Raw genomic sequence first — 19,061 nt, 5'->3', positions numbered from 1 at the left:
TGACCATCAGCTGCTGGGAAGTGCGCTGGAGTCCGCCAGCAACACATCCCGCGTGCAAGGTAAAAATTGTAAACAATCAATTCGAAAAACAGTAATTGTTAGTATCTATTTGTCGAGAAAGAACTAAGTAGTATCTATCATATACTATGTTTGGAGACAAGGCATTGGAGCTCATAAGAGAGCTTGAACGATCATTAGACGGTCTACCACAGTTTAACGTAAGTACGAAATTCGAAATAAATATGAGGTTAGACATTTAGTGTATACGTGCGTTACGTATACTATTTCACGTGTTTTACAAAAATTAAATTAATCTCAGAAGATTGAAAGCTTGGCAATTTTTGATCATCCGCATCTCATCACATTTCTTTCGACTACAACAACCGGACATAAAATTCAACGAATAGTTGGAACCAAGTTAAACTATTGTTCAATTTAGGATGAAGGAGTTCGGCAGGTCCTCGAAGAAATGCAAGTTCTCCACGAAGCTATTATAGCCGACGTGTTAGTATTACGAATTCTTGTTCACACAATAGTTGTACCGCAGGAAACATGCCTAAGTTTTGAAAAAATTTGTATACTGTTTCTGTTTGCTTGCTCAGAAATGCAGTGGAGGATAATATTCAGTACTCCCATTCTATTCAGCTACGTCATGAAGCTTTGAAGAGAAATAAACGTTGCATTCTGGCCTATTTATACAACAGACTCCAAAAAATACGCCAAACACGTTGGGAATTTGGGAGCATCTTACCACCAGAAATTAAGTCACTCTTTGCAGAACCAGAGGTCCAGTGGTTCAATTCTTACAACAAATCGTTAGCAACTTACATGAGATCCATTGGAGATAATCATGGACTTAATTTAACCACAGATATCACACCTCCAAAATCGCTCTATATAGAGGTAATTATTTCTAATTTTTGTTAGCTAAAAGTTAAACGCGAACAGATTATGGGGTTTTATAATGATAAATATTCTTCAATTATAGGTTCGTTGTTTGGTTGATTATGGGAAATTTGAGCTAGAAGATGGGGAGGTACTATCTTTAAGGAAAAATAGCCAATATTTGCTGCCCCGTGCTGAATGTGAGAATCTGGTGAGGCAGGGCATTTTGCAGCATATATCATCTTGAATATTTCGTTCAGCCTTTCTGCCTTATTTCACCCTTCAGTTCATGAAGGAAAAGTTAGAGCTCCCAAAACTTTCATAAGAGGAGGTTTACACAGGATATCCGAGACCATATACAAATTCAAATATTTGTCTTGCTTCGTACAAAATATATCCTATATTTTTGATATCATCTTAATATCGTTACCAATACTCAACTAAATTGCTTGGATAATGTAAAGTCTATACCAACAAACAGATGTAATGTACATATAGCTGAGATCAATCATCAATGTTTGGGAATATTTGCAGGTAATAAAGTCTGATTTTCAGTTTGGAAAGTTACTCAGAAAATAAAGCAAGCCCTGAGTCGCGTTCAATAAATCTTCAATTACGTACGCGCGCAATTGCAAAAAGAGGGACAAGCAAATGTGCAAAAAATATCTGTTCATGAGGTCGCGATACACGCACTGAAATTATTCTAAGCTGCTGTCCGTAACAAACGGCCGACCTTGAATTTCTGAGCACCCGAACATAAAATACATTGCTCTACAGATTGAAAACGTGATAGACTCATAATAAATGGTTGCGTTAACACTTTTGATTGTAATACTCATAAATTTCAACTTGACAATATTCGTAAGAATCTCAGCATAGTGTATCTCAGACCCTGCACGTGTACGGAATATACGAACATGATTGAACCGATGAACAGGATATGAAGGAGTGAAATCTACTCCTTGCATATTAATCAAAAAATTCCGATTCTGTATAGCTACATACTCCTAATCTACGAGGTATAAGGAGAAAGACGCTATCTTTGCTAGACACCTTATTCTTCAACCCGCAGGTTGACGAATATATTTCGTAGCGTCCTTTGGGTAACAACGAAGAGAACACAGCTGCAACGATGAAAGGAGAAAGAAAAAAGGTGGGTGGACAGGTGAGATACTCGACGACCGGGAGCCATGACCACGCAAAGGAACAGCGAATTTTGCCGCCCCCGCATCCAGCCCGCGGTTGGTTCTCAGGCATTCTATATACCTGGCACGCGGCGAAAGCCCTTTTGGAAACGTCGCGGTAATAAGGCGAATGTCTCGGAGATCGAGGTTGATTGGTCTCTCGTCGAAAAATTGTCGACCCCAAGATATCTCCAATCTGAATTTAACGGTCTCGGTATTTCCCGAATAACTAAAGCCGCAGCTATCCGCAAAGGCAAGACTGAGGAATTTCCTGCCTGTTGAACCGTTGCTATCCCGCCGCTACAACGCGACGCACGCTCTTCTGGTATAATCGTTTTACGGGCCACGTCCTCGTTTTGCGGGTTGCAGGCTGGATTGGTGGCTATCACCACTGGTATAACTCGACAAAGAAACGGCAACCAAAGAAGGCGCGAGTTAAATAAAATGAGGAAGATTCTGGGTTCAGTTCGTGAAGGCATTCGTTGGCCTGCAGTGATTCCCGGTGCTTTTTCCCGGTCTTGTTTGCAGAAATATTACACCTAGATCAAAGCATTTCTAGATCCTAAAATTACAAGCCAAATTTCATCTACGACTACAATTCGACATGTCGGGTCTATTCAACGCGTACAGAACGCCTGAAAGTTGTAACTTTTTGTGATCCATGCTTCTGTTTCAAAAAAATTTTTCGCTCAAGCCTCAGGTACATTCGAATAGAGAAAGAGGAATACTTCATCCCGGAAAGAAGAGGTGAATGTAATTAACGCCGTCCAAAAGGTAAGATAATAAGGACATTTTCACATATTTTTCGTCCTTATTGAGTTTTGTATTAACTGTATTTTGATTTCATTCAAAAGAAAAAAAATGCAGCTACTAGGCTAGCCTCGATGTTAGTTCTTGTTTAGGCAATTGATTTATTCACTTCGTCGTTTGATTAAAAATTTCAATCGCTAAATAATGAAGAAAAGAAGTGAGTAATTCACGTTAATAAATTTCACGCGGCGAAGTGGGTTTACCTATTCGATCATACGCGAATAAATGCGATGACGTGTGCAGGTATAATCTAAACCCTAACAGTATGTAACTAGTCATAAAATAATGCTGAGCTGTAATGAAAAAAGCCAGAAAAAATATTTGAAAAAAAAAACGCATTTGCATCGGTGAAAGAATCAAAAATTGCGCGGTCGTATTGTTGTAAGAACATCCTTCACACTTACACGTAAATAATCATACAATTGCTTCTTCGCAGTAATAAATAAACTTACACATTTTGAACTTGAAAAAATTTCTCTTTCGCCTCTGATAACAAAAAAAAAAAAAAAACTTGCGCGCGTAAACGAAATGCGCTACAGACGCATTAATATAGCGAATATTAAGGTATTGAGGTAATTAACTCACAACCTCGAGGTTTCATTATAAAAACACACGATATAATTGGTCCCTCGGTTATTCGCTTGACCTTTTCTTTTCATCTCATTTCTCGCATGTCATGGGCAATAATCAAGTACGGTGGACCGGAATTGAATTTTGAATATATCCAGCCGGATCGTCGCTGGTGTTTGGAAGTTCAAGGAAATTAGGAAGAAAATACACGACATGCGTGCGACTTCATTATTACGATCGACGATACGCTTAATTGACGTCAATAGCCCGGCAAGTGTCGACCCTTGACGAGAGTTTAATTCCAAAATCATGCAGTATCGATTTTAATTATGTAAACTGGTTATATCCCAATTTATAATTCCCTGGTATATTTTGCTAATCTGCGAACCAATTCATTTTAGTTTCTTGGAAGAAATTCCAAAATCCACTAAAATAGTTGATAACCACTCGAGGCCTTTCTGTTTTGTTGTTCAATTTACTTATCATAATTGTAATTTTGGTCTATGAATTTTAAAACCTTGAACGAGGTTCAGCCGCGAATCGACCAAACGAGGTCGAATCAGATAAAAGCAGGAGCCATTAGTAATGTTTAGCCTTGTCTGAATAATATGGGGAATTTTAGTAGGTTGAACATTGTTGAAAAATTACTCGAATTTCGGTTTGCGCATCGAGCCTTGAAACCTATGCCATTCATCTATCTTCCTACTCGCCGTCGATCGCCCGTTCCCCCGCCATTTGAATTTTTTTTTGTAGAAACCCGAGATAGCAGATTTTGTACATATACGTATAATGATATCTTACTCAGGTTTTTCCCAGATAGGATAAAGTTAAACGCTGCACACGTATATTATCGTTCGACTCTGTAGCATTTAAGACCATCATTCCGCCTTTGAAATACTATGAAATCAGCCCTTCTTATTCTGTGACGTTGAGGCAGCAGGAGCAAAAGGTCTTCGACGCGTTTTGCATGACAAAGGTAAACGAGTAGAATGGCTAAACCGTTCCTAATTGCACTGCTGTGCAGGTGCACTATTATATACACATCCATGATTTACACCTGAAAATTCCAGCGATTTTTGAAAATTATCCGTTCGTAAATCATCACATTAGGAGAAGCAAATGGAAACGTGAGAGGGCACGAGCTGTAGTGCATCAAACTTAAAGGAAAAGTTTTTCTGTGATCAACAAAATCCTATTTTTTTTTTTTTAGTGGATTTGCTATTCTATCAAAATTTTAATAGGAGTCTGAAGTTGCATAAAAGAAAATTATTCGAGAATTGCATAAGGTAGTGATATGTCGGGGGGAAATTTCATTTTATTCTCATCGTATTATTGGAGGTGAGTAATAGATGATCCATGTATGTATATTCAATTTATCTACATACAGCGTAAATAATATTGTGCATTGTATGTATGTACATGCATATATGTATACATATATAACGTATATAAGAATATGTATGTTAGGTCATGAAGCATGGTAACGTGATACATGATACAATTATCGTAATTATATTTTATCGGAAATGCTCGTCCGTAGGTCATTTCTGTAAATTCCATCTAAAAACCGCAAAAATCCCAACTCTGCACAATCGATGCCGCAAACGGTTATAACAATATAAACTTATAACAATAATAAGTATATAATATCTTGAATTTAACATATTCTGGTATTGCATATTGTGTAAAAAAGACCCACAATCGTATAGTAGTCGAATAATACATATGCGCATACGACGAATACGCTGAAAAAAATAAATGATATTTTTCCTCTCGCACTATTTGTCGTGCAATATTGTACCGACTAATTATGTGATAAGCGTTACACTTGCTGATGAATATGATAAAAGTGTAATCGCTCCAATCGAAATGAATAACAGAAAATCACAAATAGATAGTGCAACTTCATAACCGCAACGACTGCATTGCATAAAAATATTGATAAAGAGAAAGAGAAAGAAAGCAGCTTAGAGCACGAGAGTGAATATCAAAATAATATCGGTAGCATATAACGACAATAACGATCATTAAAAAATTTAACATGTAACCGCGGCTGCCAAGTCTAATCATCAATTTCGGCCGCATTACATTTCTCAAGGAAGATCTATGATACAGGCTGCATAATTCTCCTCTTGTTCTGTTTATTTCGTGTTCAAACCACGGTAAGGTACTATAATAACAATCACGATGATAATAATATTTACAATAATGAGATGAATCGCGTATGCGCCTCGTACGAAATATAAAACTGATGATTGATGGGCGATCCCTGTGGCTTCGTATAAATCATGTTGCAATATACACCACATACATATACATTGTGCCGTATAATAAATTCCTCGGTATATATCCATATCATAAAAATCGAAAAATCACGTAATCGCGATCTCTACGCTCGATGATCCGTCTACTGATTACCACGGAGACTGATATTAAAATATGCTCGTATAAAATAGGTACAACATACCTCTATGCTCATCAGCGTCTCTTATTGTTAGATATTATTTGCGGAACCATTTTTACGTGCGCAGTATCATCGGTTATTTATCTCTTCTGTCATCTACTGAGCATTTCACCAATACCCACCATCGTACGTACATACATCATCAATTAAAGCATAGATGTGCTGATTAAAGACGGAAATTTTTTGCGCTCAATCGATCATAAAACTCATCATACATATATACCAACGTATATAAAAGATGTATATTCGTATATACGTCGTATGTACATTAGAAAAACAGCGCTATGTATATTGTAAAACTTTTCAACAGGGTCACCGGACTCGGCGTGAATTTCATATAGATATGTATATTGAAAACGATGTCATTCAATGTGTTTTGTTGCGTGTATTTCATATGATCGTAATTTGAAAAATGGCACACGCGATTATGGTCGGAGAGGGAATCACAATATTATATGCTATTTCATATATATATATATATGTGTATGAGTTTGTGTATGAATAGGCGATAAGTGCCATTTTTGTAACGCCTAATTAATTCGTAGTTTTCAAGGCTGGAAAAAAGTGGACATTCTGTTTACACTATATAATTATAGCAATCGCGTAACAGAAATTTCGCTGCACAAAATATAAAATTACATATGTTTGCAGTAGGGTGCAAAAATAACTACGATAATAATCGTTTCGATACCCGTTGCTGTCGGTCTGGACAATCAAGGGATCTTGTTTCATTCGAGTCAGAATTTGCGGGCGAAAAATAGAAAGGAAGTCCAATCTATATATACATTGATGGTCATAGATGATCTTTTATATACAATAACTACTTATCGCATATACAATGTATGATTGATTAATCGTTATCAATAGTTTCGATGGATTGATGATTTGCAGAATTACAGTGGCAATATTCGGTACAACCTAGGTCGTCGAAAACGTTCGACCGCGCTTGCGGAATTGGGTTCAAGGATAAAATGCGTCTAGCTCAAAGCCAGGAACAGAAAAAAAAACGGTAAAAATCGAAAGGCGGTAACATTACTGCAGATTTGATCGAGAGAAAAGAAACGCAAGACGTCGTTTCAACTACATTTTCGAAATCGTGGTTCCCCACATCGATCCAAAAAAAATTATCGAGATCAAGCGTACGATCCGTAAATTCCTTTTTTTTTTAGTTTTTTTGTTCAACTTAAACGATTTGGTTTTTTTCATCATGATAACGATATTCCGATCATTTCGACGAATACATTCGTTTAGCTTAGATAAAAAACGACAAGCGAGTGTCGACATTCCAAGGTTCTAAAAATTCTAAAATTCTTTCAACTTTTTTGAAAGATTCATAATCTAAATGTTGCTCTATTAGTTTAATCCTTGAGAGGAAGAGGAGTCCCCTTTTTATTGTGCGAACATTCGGCCAGCTGTGCCTCGGTAGGTATGTATAATATAGGGATTTTCCCCTCCCACCACAAAACCCAGGACTCCGAAAGAGGCGCTAGCGTTGCTTAAGCAGCCATTGCTCAGTCCGTTCCGAATAGCTGAGCGAGTCGGTACGCGCTGAGAAAGAGTGACGACTGTAACGACGACGACGACGACGATATTAAACGATACGCATACCTGAGTGAAAGAATTAAAAATCTCAAAACGAGAAAGTCAGAATATTTTAGACTAAAGGCTTGTCCCTAATTACATATTCCGTAAATCAGTGACTTACTATTTGTGCCTGTTATAAAAAAAAAAAGAAAAAATCATCGACGACGGATAAATGATTAAAATTCTTTCAACACTAAAAAAAAGAAAATCACGACGACGCTAGATTCCATAACTGCTAGGTGTGCAGAGTATAAAGTAACCATCAACTAAACGCCCTTTACTCCTAAACTCGATAGTTGTGAGACTGGAGTTGATAGTCACTTACGAAACCGAGGAAATATTCAATCTTATTTCGAAAAAAACGAGCTCAAATGCAAGTCGAGATTAGATCACGAAATGATACAAGTTTAGTGCGCGCGTAAAGAGTGGCAACTATTGTAAGGACTAGTTGAAACATAGTAAAAACAAAATTAAACGAACAGTGGGATTGTCAATCACGTGCATCATAACCTAGGTATTTTGTTAATGTAACGAAAACGACGACGAGAAAACCGATCTTTCATTTTAATTATACTTCAAATTTATTATGAAAAATTCCAAGTGCCTATTTAAAATATTTAAAGGTCAGATAGTGAATATTTCGCGCAGAGTTTTACTGTAATATTAAATACATTGTCAAAGTTCGTAAGGTCGTTGGCTTACTTGACACACTAAAGTAGTTTTAGCAACGACAGATTACAGGTTGTGCTTGTGACTATAAAACGATCTGATATAATTACCGTAAGAGCTGTACTATAAAATATAAAGGAAAAACGTGGGACCAAAGAAACGATCTATCAGCGTAAAGATAAATGAGAAATTGAGTGTGCTGGAGTGCGTGCCTGTGTCTACAGAGTGATCAACATCTCTAATGATACTATAATTGTTACTATTGTTAATATCATTATCAGCATACATACACACAGATGTTAATCGTTTCTAGATAAAATTTAAGAGCCTGATACTTGTTTTTTGAAAACGAGATAACCGAAGAAGTAAAGACTAAAACAAACTAAAAATGTGGCAATCATGGAAAGAGCAAAAGGGCAAGAATGTTGCAGAAGGGGACAAGTACCAGCACTTTGACTCTGGGCACGTCGATTCTGGTTTTTTGTCCGGTGGCAACCTTGTCTCGACAGAAGAAGGCCTAGAGTTTGACCGCCAGGCCTGTAAGTCGGGTCCTGTTGTTCCCGAACCTTCCATTGCTGTTGAACCAATGAGGGCTGACAGCGGAGTCGATTTGGGACTCAGCGATAACTTGAGCCAGTTGACCCTCAAACCTGTTACATTAAATCCTCTAAGTGGTAAAGTTCAGTCTGAACCTACCATCGAATTGACTCCTGTCACGACACAGCTATCGCAATCGCAATTTCAACCACAACAGCGAGAATCAGTTCAACCCAATATTAACGTACAACATCACCAACATGTGCAAATTCAACAACAACAGCAGCAGAGGCATGATTGGCCTTTGTACTACATGCAGGATGACGATGGAGACACGTAAGGAATTTTTTTACCTATTTATAGAGCCTCATCATTTGTGAAAATATTGGAACCAATGCAGAACATTAACAGACAGTTTCTTATAATCCACTATTATTTTTTTTACAGACATTTACACAATGCGATAGCGCAAGGTTTTCTGGAGGTTGCGTTTAGTTTGATCAAAATGGCTCCTCATCCTTGTCTTCTGGACATTCTAAACGACGAGCAACTCTCTCCCCTGCATTTGGCAGTCATCACCCATCAAGCAAGAATTGTCAGAAGTTTAGTTCTTGCTGGAGCAAATCCTGCACTCAGGGATGGCAATGGCAACACAGCTCTTCATTTGGCATGCGCATCCGGTGATATGGCCAGTGCAAGAGCGCTCACAGACCCTCTTTCTTTATCTGAAAAAAGATTCACATCTCCAGGACGACCAACCCCCGCACTTCCACAGGACTTGGAACAACGAAACTACGAAGGTAAGCTTCTGACACATGTTATATTTGCGCGTGTTTATTCTGTGAAAGAATAGGTGTGCTTCCAATATATAAATATCTGAGGATTGGGAGTGTGCATTCTCTGGTTGATGACCACATAAGGTCAAGCTGTTATCTGGAAAGGAAGTTATAAAAACTGCGGATGAAGAATTTTTCAGAAGAGTCTGCAGCATCAGACTCGTTGATTCATCTGTAGGGCAGGGAATCCTGCGAACCGCGGAAAAGAGTTATCCGCAGATCTCCTCTTATCTTCCATTCTAGTCAAGAGTGACGTAATTAATCCAAGAAAAACCAGCGTCATTCATTTCGGTTTCTACCGAGCTTTGTCATAGTCGGTATTAGTAATACTGCTTTTCATTTGTGACGTGGTTTTCACGTCTATGCGTTCAGTGTATCATAGTAAAGAACTAGTATCTCGTCTGGTGGTCTCTATGTATTTTTCTTCTACCATGTACAGCATATATATGTGCCACGCGGATTTACCGCAATGACATGAAAACGCAGCTACTGCTGCAACGATCGCTTATCAGTGACAGTGAACGGTGTATTGCGTAGTCATCATCGGACTCCTTCCTTTCGTCTTTACCGCGCGAGATAAAGATAACGAGAGTCACTTTAAAAACAAAATTCGAAGATACATCGCGAGTTGAATAGTTTTCATATTGAATTTCGCAGGTACATATCGATACCCGGCGATGGCAAGTTTTACGGATGAAATCAGACCTTTTAATAAGCGATGGTTATTGCCGTGTCGACTCCCAGAGTCCTCGGTTCTCTCCTCGCGTGGGGATTCCCCAGCCGTGATGAAATGCCGGCTGTTTTATTTTATACGATGCTTTTTTTTTGTTCATTTTATGTAGTATGTGTTTGTTATAATATACACGTGTAGGGATTGAGCAGGAGCAGTTACGAGCGTATATATTTATACAATACAACGAAGCCCGCACTTCGCTATCTTACATACATATGCATATAGTATAGAGAGAAAACTCGTACACTCATGGTAATCTGATCGCGAATCACGTATACGGTATAATTAAAATTGCCGTACTGCTCCTACACACATGAATATATTTACAATTTGTAAGTGCTCTTTGGTGCTGCTGCTGTTGCAGGCCGCGATTCTCATTCCTAAAGAATTTATCGTTTTGCTAATTTAATTCGACTGACAGTCATTCATTACTGAGGTTGTCATTATTTTGTATTGGCTTACTTATCCTTCTTGTCTACCGATAGACTTATAGCAGAGATTTTATAGCACCTGGTGTGCCGATGCAATTAAACGATTTGCAACGGTTTGCAGCGACTCCTCATCTCCCACTAACAACTTCGTTTCTCGCGATGCTGTTCCTAATAATGTATTGTTATACAAATTATCAGTTCCGATTATATACGACACTATTAAAGATTGCGCTTGAGTTGATCTCAGGGATTAAAAGTTTTACTACTATCTTATTATTGATAATTTATTTGCGTGATTCTATAGCATCAAGAAAATCCCCATTTCAATGACAGTTGAGATAGGTGCGTCTTAATGCCATATATTTGATGATAACGACGCAGTCGCGTAAATCCGGCGACATTTTAATTCTTTCCGATTTAAAAAAAATTTTGTACCTGTTTTTTTTAAATGTATGCGTGCTCAGAATTCTCATTTATTTTATTGATATTCGGAATGTATTGATCGTTACTTACAACCGCAAAAAAAAAAAAAAAAAAACAGAATTTCTAGTCAATTATTATCTTATTGGAGTTCGAAGAATTCGATCAATGACATTTATATATGTTGAATCGTCTAACTTTGTCTGATCACGAGGCAATTTTTATTAGATTCTATGAAACGTTAACATTTTTGATTTAATTTTCTGCGCTGTATTTGAAGGCTCCTTCACATTTTCGATAATTTATTTTTTCAATTTCTGTTGAAAATACATGAGAATTCCCCAGATCATTTTTATTGGAGGTATTTAAGCTAATGCTTCCTCAGACGCTTGAGGAATACGTAAATTAAGAAATTCCTACGGTTATGTTTATTTATTTATTTATTTTTTTTTTTTGGTACCGTATAGTATAGCGCGATGGGAATTTTCAAAGTAGTCGAAATTTCAACTTTAATTCGTGAATGTATATCTAAACGTTGTAATATAACTTTCCTGATACATCGGTCGTTAACTGGAATTCATTTGGGATTTAGTCACTGGTTATTCCCAAAATCGTCGTTGTCGCGCAGAGTGATTATTGGCATTGTGTAGTTTCATATTATAACGAAACATTTTTTAAAATCCTTAAAAAAAAAAAAAAAAAAAAACAGAATTGTTCTCAATTCGGCTCAAAACGTCTTTTCTATCGTCTTTGTCCCTCTCTCATAACATCATCGATAAAAAATTCTGATCAATTTTTATCGCCCTTATTTCCAAACTGAAATCATTGTACGTTGTGCCGCTCGTGCTTCAGGTATAGAAAGGACGCGTTGAGGAGCACCAAAAATTTAAAGGCAAATTTCGGGGCCTTCAGAAAACACCTGCCGTTCAAAAGGTGCAGGAAGAACTCTCTCGGGCGAAGGCTGCAAAAAATCGTAGATATAGGTATACCTCGTGCGCACATTGCAATTTTATACTATACTGTACCAAGAAATCATTGCTTTCAGACTATTGGTCATTTATGACATCATTCAACTCGTGCACGCGCAGCTCTGACATTGTCAGACTATTTATCCTTATTTTTCCTAGCTGTTACTTACTTCGGCCCCAGGCGCGCGTCTTCTAATTGACGATTTTGCCTCATCGGAAATACCGGCAATCATGCGTTTGATGCTTGAATTGGACAGGTTGTTCGCTGGGGTCAATGTGGCACTACGATCAGAAATACCTGTGATTTCTACGATCGCATCTGTGAAATTCACGAAAGTATGGAAAAAAATCTACTCTTCAAACGAGTATTTTTATGTACGAAAAGTAAAATTTATCTAGACCGCTGTGGTAAGCGTAATGATGAAATAATCGGTTGCTTTTATTTTTAGACTAAAATAGCGAGTATTGTAGAAAGATAAAAGCTTTAACTGAAATGAAATTAGTACAACATTTGTACATTTGCAAAGATAAGTGAAGAAAATGAAAATTCCAAAACGTCGCAACATTGTGCGGTTCGAACTACCATCACAACGAAAAATAATTTCTTTAATTGGGTCATCGGATTTGATACGGTGGCGACTAATGTAACAGGAAGTGTTGAGGAAAAAAAAACGAGTAGCCCAGAAACTCTATAGCCATCACGTGGTGGTAAAAAGTAGTGAGATATAATAAAAGCAATGGTTTAACGGTACCTCGTGGTCGGCAATTAGCGAGTAGAAATCTCAGGCGAAAATACGCACGTGAGAATTCTAGCCATTGAGTATCTGCGATGGTTGGGATTCTTTTTTCGGTATACAAATATGTTGGGAGAGATCATGGATGAAATCGATGGATGGGTGGCGGCTACGGGGAAAGCAGCCCGGTACATAAATAACATGATAGTAACGTACGTACGTACGGGTTATACAACTTTGGAACGCGTAAACCATGTGACCGCAAAAGTGTCCGATTATGTATATATTATATGGAATTAACAGCACACGTACGGTAGTCCAGCGCGTGTTAATACTCATTCCCGGAAGTTGATCGTCTCCTCGGAAGCTGCAGACGACGTTTATTAAACTGTTACTCGTACACTCGAAGACAGTGACCTGAGAAATATTTTATTTTGAACACCGCAAAACCGCAGACTGTATAGTACAGATGATAAAATTTGGAGTTTATACTTTATTAACATAGTATTTGCATTTATGTGTAAGCGTATTTTCAAGATAAGGAACGCGGCAGCACCTAGCCGGTCCAGGTGTCTGTTCGGAGAACTTGGATTATTTCTCAAACCGTTTAATGACTGAAAAATTTTCTTTTTACTTTCTCTACTGCCCAGTACAAACGGAGATTTTAAATGGGGATTTTACGGGTGAAAGTTCGAAGACCATTGCTAATTTTCTATGAAATACCTACACATCTATACAGACGACAGGAATAATGCGGAACATAACGGTTTCCGGCGATTTACATTTCAAAAGAAAAATTTCGGGGCTGAAATCCCCGAGATTTCAAATTCTTCAGAGCGTTCCCTCGTTCGTTTCACCGAAGCCTACGACGAGTTTTGTATAACATTTGTTACTTCATTTTCCAATCACAAAAGCTGCACACGACATAACATTTTTTTGTGCCGTTTGTTGTGTCGTATCAGGTTATAATGTTATTCCCTATGATAATTTGTTGTTTTCTTTCTCCGATCTGAAGATAACAGAGATACGAGTTTGACGTAGATGGAAATTTTTTTTTAAATTTAAATAATCTCTGCGCATTCCGAACATCTTTCACATTATAATGGCGCTACGCTATATATTATATAATGTGAAATAAAATCTTCAATCAATTAAAAAAAAAAAATCTACAAACTTTCTGCTACGTTTTTCAGCTAGTATGGGTTTAACTTTGGTTGAGACACGAGTGAAAAAAAAGAAAAAGAAAAACTGAAATTCTAATCGTAGAGCGGAAAATTCCTTGACTAAAAAAAAAAAAACAGCGTGATGAATGACGTACGTCGTTTTTAATTTAATAATCTCTGCCGCATGATTCTGACGGTAATCAGTCGCGCTGCAAGGTGAAAGTACTATAATCGAACATTATTATAACAGCGTGGGGCGTTTCTCAATGTCAAATTTTTTTCTTATCTCTTTACGGTATAATGTTCATGGCTGATCAATATAAATTCGTTACCTTGAATATTCTTTGGTTTTTTTGAAAAAAATTCTTTTTTCTTTTCGTTTACCAGAGAGTTCCGTGAAACGTCCATATGCAGGTATATGTTTTTCACATAAAACATTGAAATATCCATATAAACAGGATTCGTTGCAAACGCTAGAAAAACTGCTGTACATATAATTGACCGCAAGAATTTCTAATTCACGTGCTAAAAAAACCTCTAAAAAAAATACTTGTGGGTTTTAATCAAAACTCGATCCCGGATCGAGCCAGTTTTTTCATATGTATACTGCAGAAAATGTTATTTGAAACTTGCGTCCAGATTTTCATCTTTGTTTTTCGTTCGTTTCGAGAACGCGAGGAGTTTAATTAATTGATGCAGAAATTATTAATCAGGCGATACAAAATCAGTGTATAGTGTTTCAGTTGAAAAATATTGCGACATCATTTATTCATTACTCTGCATTGCATATTGTACATTTATATTCAATTCTTTCACGGAGTGAATTCCGGTAGTTTCGAGAATCACGCGACATATTAAATGTCTCTAGAAATTTACAACCTGTAAATTTTCCCATTTGCACCTCGATTCGCGCGCCATATTTGGCGCAACACTTGCAATCAGTATACGATCGGCATAAAAGTCTGTGTGTTGTATAATATGATGTTCGTAATATTCATCACAACTTCGACCATGTGACAAACAAACGCATCGCGTAATGTTACGCAATTTATATAAAAATACATACGTATAAGAGTATATAAATATACTACACATGCGTCGTATGACTACCAGAGAACCGCAGTGCGATTTTATTTATCTGCAAGTTAATTGCGAAATTTGAATTCCCTGCGAATTCCTATACATGGAAGTGGAAGGTCATTTCAAGGACGAGGCACTCCCCGCTACCGAGCCTTCCGTCTTCCGGTCAATTTTTGTTCCTTATTTATTATTATGCCAATTGATTCCCAATGAACTTTTCACGATTCACGCGTGATCTTATCCCCCTGCGGAGGTATGGGGATATGCGTTACAACCTGGACGGCACATGGCGTATGTTTCCATGTATGTTTACATAATTTTCTCATTTACCAAACAAAATGTTCCATCTATATACACATTGCCGCACCAGATTCCGTTACATCACGAATCGTGCTAGGCGCCCGTATACATGCGTGTACGTATATCTTCACGCATACTGTATTCCGGAGCAAAAGCCGACGTAGCAGATGTTTTTGACATTTAAAAATACGTGTATTCGGCTATTTGCGCGCCGCGGCATTCTCGGGAAACCCCACATTGGCGTAGATGTGGAGGAATCATCTTTGCCGTCCATTATTTTAAAGAAAGCGACGCTCTTGCTCGGGACGCCCCGAAATGGCGATACATTTGCAATTCAATGAAAATAACACTAAATAAACCAAGAAAAAAATTGAACAAATAAATTCATATACAAATGTATGAGGAAATTTGGGATTATAATTTTTTTGCTGAAAGGAATCGATACAAGTTGCACTTCATTCGAATGAAAATTATTATTTGCCGATTTATTATCATCCGATTGAGTAGCGAAGGAGAAAAAAAACAATTCCATCATTCATTTTTCATTTTGTACATTAATTTGTTTCAAGATTTCTTTTTCTTTTTTTATCCTAATTCATTTTCTCCTCAGTTTCGTGCAATTCGTGGAATACTCCCGGATTTTCCCATACAATGGTGCACTCGTAAAATTGTAATAACAAAAATTGTAATTTTGATACCGGAATCCAGAGAAAGAAATGGAACATACACACATACTTATATGCGAACAGCGTTATACTGACCTAAATTATACTCGTGAACTGTAATTATCCGTATGTGATTGTAATAATAATGATATCGAAATAATCATAATGATAATGAGAACGATACAATATACATATGCGCATCGATATCGAAAAATATTTTTCGTTCGTTGAGTTTTTCTCGGTACGATGATCCAAGAAATTAATCTAATTTTATTTTTCTTTCTTTTGTTTTCACAAATTTGCCACATGGTTAATTTTTTTAAAATTAAAAATTCTACAAATATCGTGCATGCGCATAAGTTTGACGAATGAAAAGTAGCACCGGTACGTATTGTAACGGAGTAAGAAAGGAAAGGAAAAAAATCATTCGCCTACGTAAAATACGTCTAAGCTGTAATATCGTATATGATCGCGAATTGTATTCGCCGCTATATAGATATGACGACTACTACGACGACGCCTGTGCAGCAGTCTGGATTTTCCCAAACTCTTATATCACGGCGTTCGCCAACGCGACGTTGCGCGCACTTGGTGTTTAATATACACTTATATGTACATGTTGTAACGTACGTGTATGCACGTGTACATACGTATTATATACTCTTATATATATTAGCAGCGATAACAAGGTCGCGGTATATATGGTAAATAACGGCGACAGAGTAAATTGCTGTAGGTCTAATTTTGCACGGTCGTTTTTAGCGCGCCCTATATATTGCGAGAGATGATTGACTCCTTGAAGATCGACAATGAGAATGTTAATTTTCTTCTAGTTGATACGCCGCTGCAATTTTTGACGATGGTAACTCAGGGTGGGTAAAATTAGAGCCGCTTTGATCGCGGGGCGAGCCTAGTTTGGACCTCAGGCTCACAGCCAAAGATCTCCGACGGTGACTCATTCGCCTTTTGCCGCCGTTTCTCACTTCGTTTATACCTTCTACCTTCCACAAACTTCTTCCTTGTTCTATCAATACATATACATATTTACCTACGTCCATATGTGTAGCGTGACGTCTATGTAAGTGTAGCTCTCAGGCATGTGACTGACGTATTTTCTATCCTCCATATTTTTTCCTTCTCGTTCCATCGTCTTTCCGCTTTTGACGACTAGATTTATTGGTTTTTTTTTTCCATACGCCTCCTCGAAGTCTCGTCAACTCGACGGACGCCCACTTATAATAAAAACACCCCGAAATATATCACGCTCGTATATATTTATCTTTCCGTGAAATTCGCCACCCTTGCAAAACCGTATACTAGGTCAAGTCGTAATTTATACTCGACTGAGCGCGCCTCACGCTTCTCGTAAAAGACGTAAAAGAATGACAATATGCGTCGAAGAAAACGAAATGATGAATTTTACAAAATTTCTAACCAATGTTTTTTCTCTCATCTATGTTCCAGGACAATCATGTCTTCACACAGCTGTGTTAGCGGGAAACGTTGATATGGTCAGATTGCTTTTGCGTCACGGTGCAGATTTGGAAGCCGGTGAATGGCTCGCCGGAAGAACAGCGCTTCACCTTGCGATAGAACAACATCGAACATCGGTAACAACGTTCCTTTTACAAGAGTGTGCACCCCGCCTAGACGCGCCAACGTACGCGGGTATAACCGCTTATCAAATAGCGGCGTGCAGAGATTTGGGACTGGCGAGAGAACTCGTTAAACTCGGAGCGAAGCCGCAACCACCCCCAGAATCCGACTCCGAAGAGAGTAACAGCGATTCGGAAATGAGCGAGGATTCGGAAAACGAAGGTGACGAGGGTGGAAATTCGACGTATCACGTGCAAATGTCCCAACTTTGGCACAGCGTCGGATTAAGGGCTTAGATAAATAATTTAGGAATTGTTGTTCCTCGTAATTCTTTGTTAACTATTATTCTCATCGTCCGATATTCTCGACGGTGAGAAACACACGTGCATGAACGTGTGATACGGAAACGCATATCGTAAACCTTCTTTATAGAATTTCCTAAGTTCGAAGAGATTGAGATCTGACTGGACTACGGGAGCGGTACGAAACTGAACGAATTGAAATTGTTTCATGTGAAAATACGCAGCTGAGAATGGAGATAACAATTTAAACATATCCTGAATATTCAGCCCGCAGTGGATTCTCGGTGTAGGAAAATTACGAGAAAAAATTTGTGGGTCGAGGCTACGTGTGACTGAAAATAATTTTTGAAATTTGCTTCTTGTTTTTTTTTCGTTTCTTTATTTTTATTTTTAGCTAAAAATAAAAAAAAAAGAAGAAAAAAAACGGAGGACCGAATGAGGTTTGAATAGATAAACATCTATTGGCAAAGAGAAAAAAAATAAAACCGTTCTGTGCCCCCATCCGTCTGTTAACTGATGGTGTAGCTATTACGATTTAAACAAATAAATAAATTAGTAAATGAATTTAGATAATTATAAGTGAATAATTGAATGATTGAAAAAATTATCAACGTTGAAAAAAAAAGAAAGAAGAAGAAAGAGGTTAGTTAAGGGAAAAAAAAAACAGTTATAGACGAATTGATAAATTTATTTATATTGAATTGTATGTACATGTATGTATATTGTATAGGTATGTATAAATATTATAATTATAATAATTTTCAGCGAATAATATTATTCAGAGAGAGAGACTAGGGCGACTACAATATTGAAATTAGAAAAATTGAAGTTGAAAAAGAAAAACGCAAGAATCATCGAAAATAATGTGTGTAGGTAAATATTATTAACGTACATAAAAAAAAAACTTGTTCGCGCGTTGAGTCGGAAACCCTGTAGTTGGCAACCGTATAACGAAAATAATAGAATTCAATAAATTAAAAAAAAAAACGACTGTCCTGAGGGATCTCAAAATCCTCCCTACCCAAACGTTATTGTGCATATATTATCATATCTACACTCGGGAAATTTAAGTGAAAAAAAATCAACCCCTTTTGCCTTTTTGTACATAGCCATCCCCCTATACGTCATAA

General features: G+C 37.4%; 2 protein-coding genes and 1 long non-coding RNA gene across 5 annotated transcripts; 2 read left to right on the top strand and 1 right to left on the bottom strand.

Moving 5' to 3' along the window:
- The first annotated feature begins 1 nt into the window (after position 1).
- On the top strand, positions 2-1,452 carry LOC105691720 (DNA replication complex GINS protein PSF1-like). 3 transcript variants are annotated; one of them, XM_012410405.3, is made up of 4 exons: positions 2-218; positions 440-504; positions 603-903; positions 989-1,452. In XM_012410405.3, the coding sequence occupies exons 1-4, from the start codon at positions 147-149 to the stop codon at positions 1,130-1,132; spliced, it is 582 nt and encodes a 193-aa protein (XP_012265828.1). In that variant the 5' UTR covers positions 2-146; the 3' UTR covers positions 1,133-1,452. The 3 variants fall into 3 exon arrangements, with proteins under 3 accessions (XP_012265828.1, XP_048506418.1, XP_012265829.1); XM_048650461.1 differs by having other exon boundaries at positions 78-218; positions 323-504; XM_012410406.3 differs by having other exon boundaries at positions 78-218; positions 320-504.
- Positions 1,453-7,416: 5,964 nt separating this feature from the next.
- On the top strand, positions 7,417-18,580 carry LOC105691716 (NF-kappa-B inhibitor cactus-like). The gene is made up of 3 exons (XM_012410402.3): positions 7,417-9,039; positions 9,151-9,503; positions 17,498-18,580. Exons 1-3 carry the CDS (start codon positions 8,555-8,557, stop codon positions 17,923-17,925), a joined length of 1,266 nt encoding a protein of 421 aa, XP_012265825.2. The 5' UTR covers positions 7,417-8,554; the 3' UTR covers positions 17,926-18,580.
- Positions 11,681-14,457, bottom strand: LOC125499947. The gene is made up of 3 exons (XR_007277054.1): positions 13,138-14,457; positions 12,262-12,410; positions 11,681-12,084 (listed from the first exon to the last, which is right to left on the bottom strand). It is a non-coding gene; the product is annotated as an uncharacterized LOC125499947 (long non-coding RNA).
- Positions 18,581-19,061: the final 481 nt, after the last annotated feature.

This window comes from Athalia rosae, chromosome 2 (assembly GCF_917208135.1).
Source record: "Athalia rosae chromosome 2, iyAthRosa1.1, whole genome shotgun sequence".
Taxonomy (NCBI): domain Eukaryota; kingdom Metazoa; phylum Arthropoda; class Insecta; order Hymenoptera; family Athaliidae; genus Athalia; species Athalia rosae.
This window is presented reverse-complemented; position numbering and strand designations above follow the sequence as displayed.

Bases quoted from the DNA above. Each gene is read 5' to 3' on its own strand.
- LOC105691720 (XM_012410405.3), top strand. From the start codon at position 147: ATGTTTGGAGACAAGGCATTGGAGCTCATAAGAGAGCTTGAACGATCA. The intron at 219-439 runs GTAAGTACGAAA...TGTTCAATTTAG, and splicing joins ACGGTCTACCACAGTTTAAC to GATGAAGGAGTTCGGCAGGT. The intron at 505-602 runs GTTAGTATTACG...TTGCTTGCTCAG, and splicing joins GAAGCTATTATAGCCGACGT to AAATGCAGTGGAGGATAATA.
- LOC105691716 (XM_012410402.3), top strand. From the start codon at position 8,555: ATGTGGCAATCATGGAAAGAGCAAAAGGGCAAGAATGTTGCAGAAGGG. The intron at 9,040-9,150 runs GTAAGGAATTTT...TTTTTTTTACAG, and splicing joins CAGGATGACGATGGAGACAC to ACATTTACACAATGCGATAG. The intron at 9,504-17,497 runs GTAAGCTTCTGA...TCTATGTTCCAG, and splicing joins GGAACAACGAAACTACGAAG to GACAATCATGTCTTCACACA.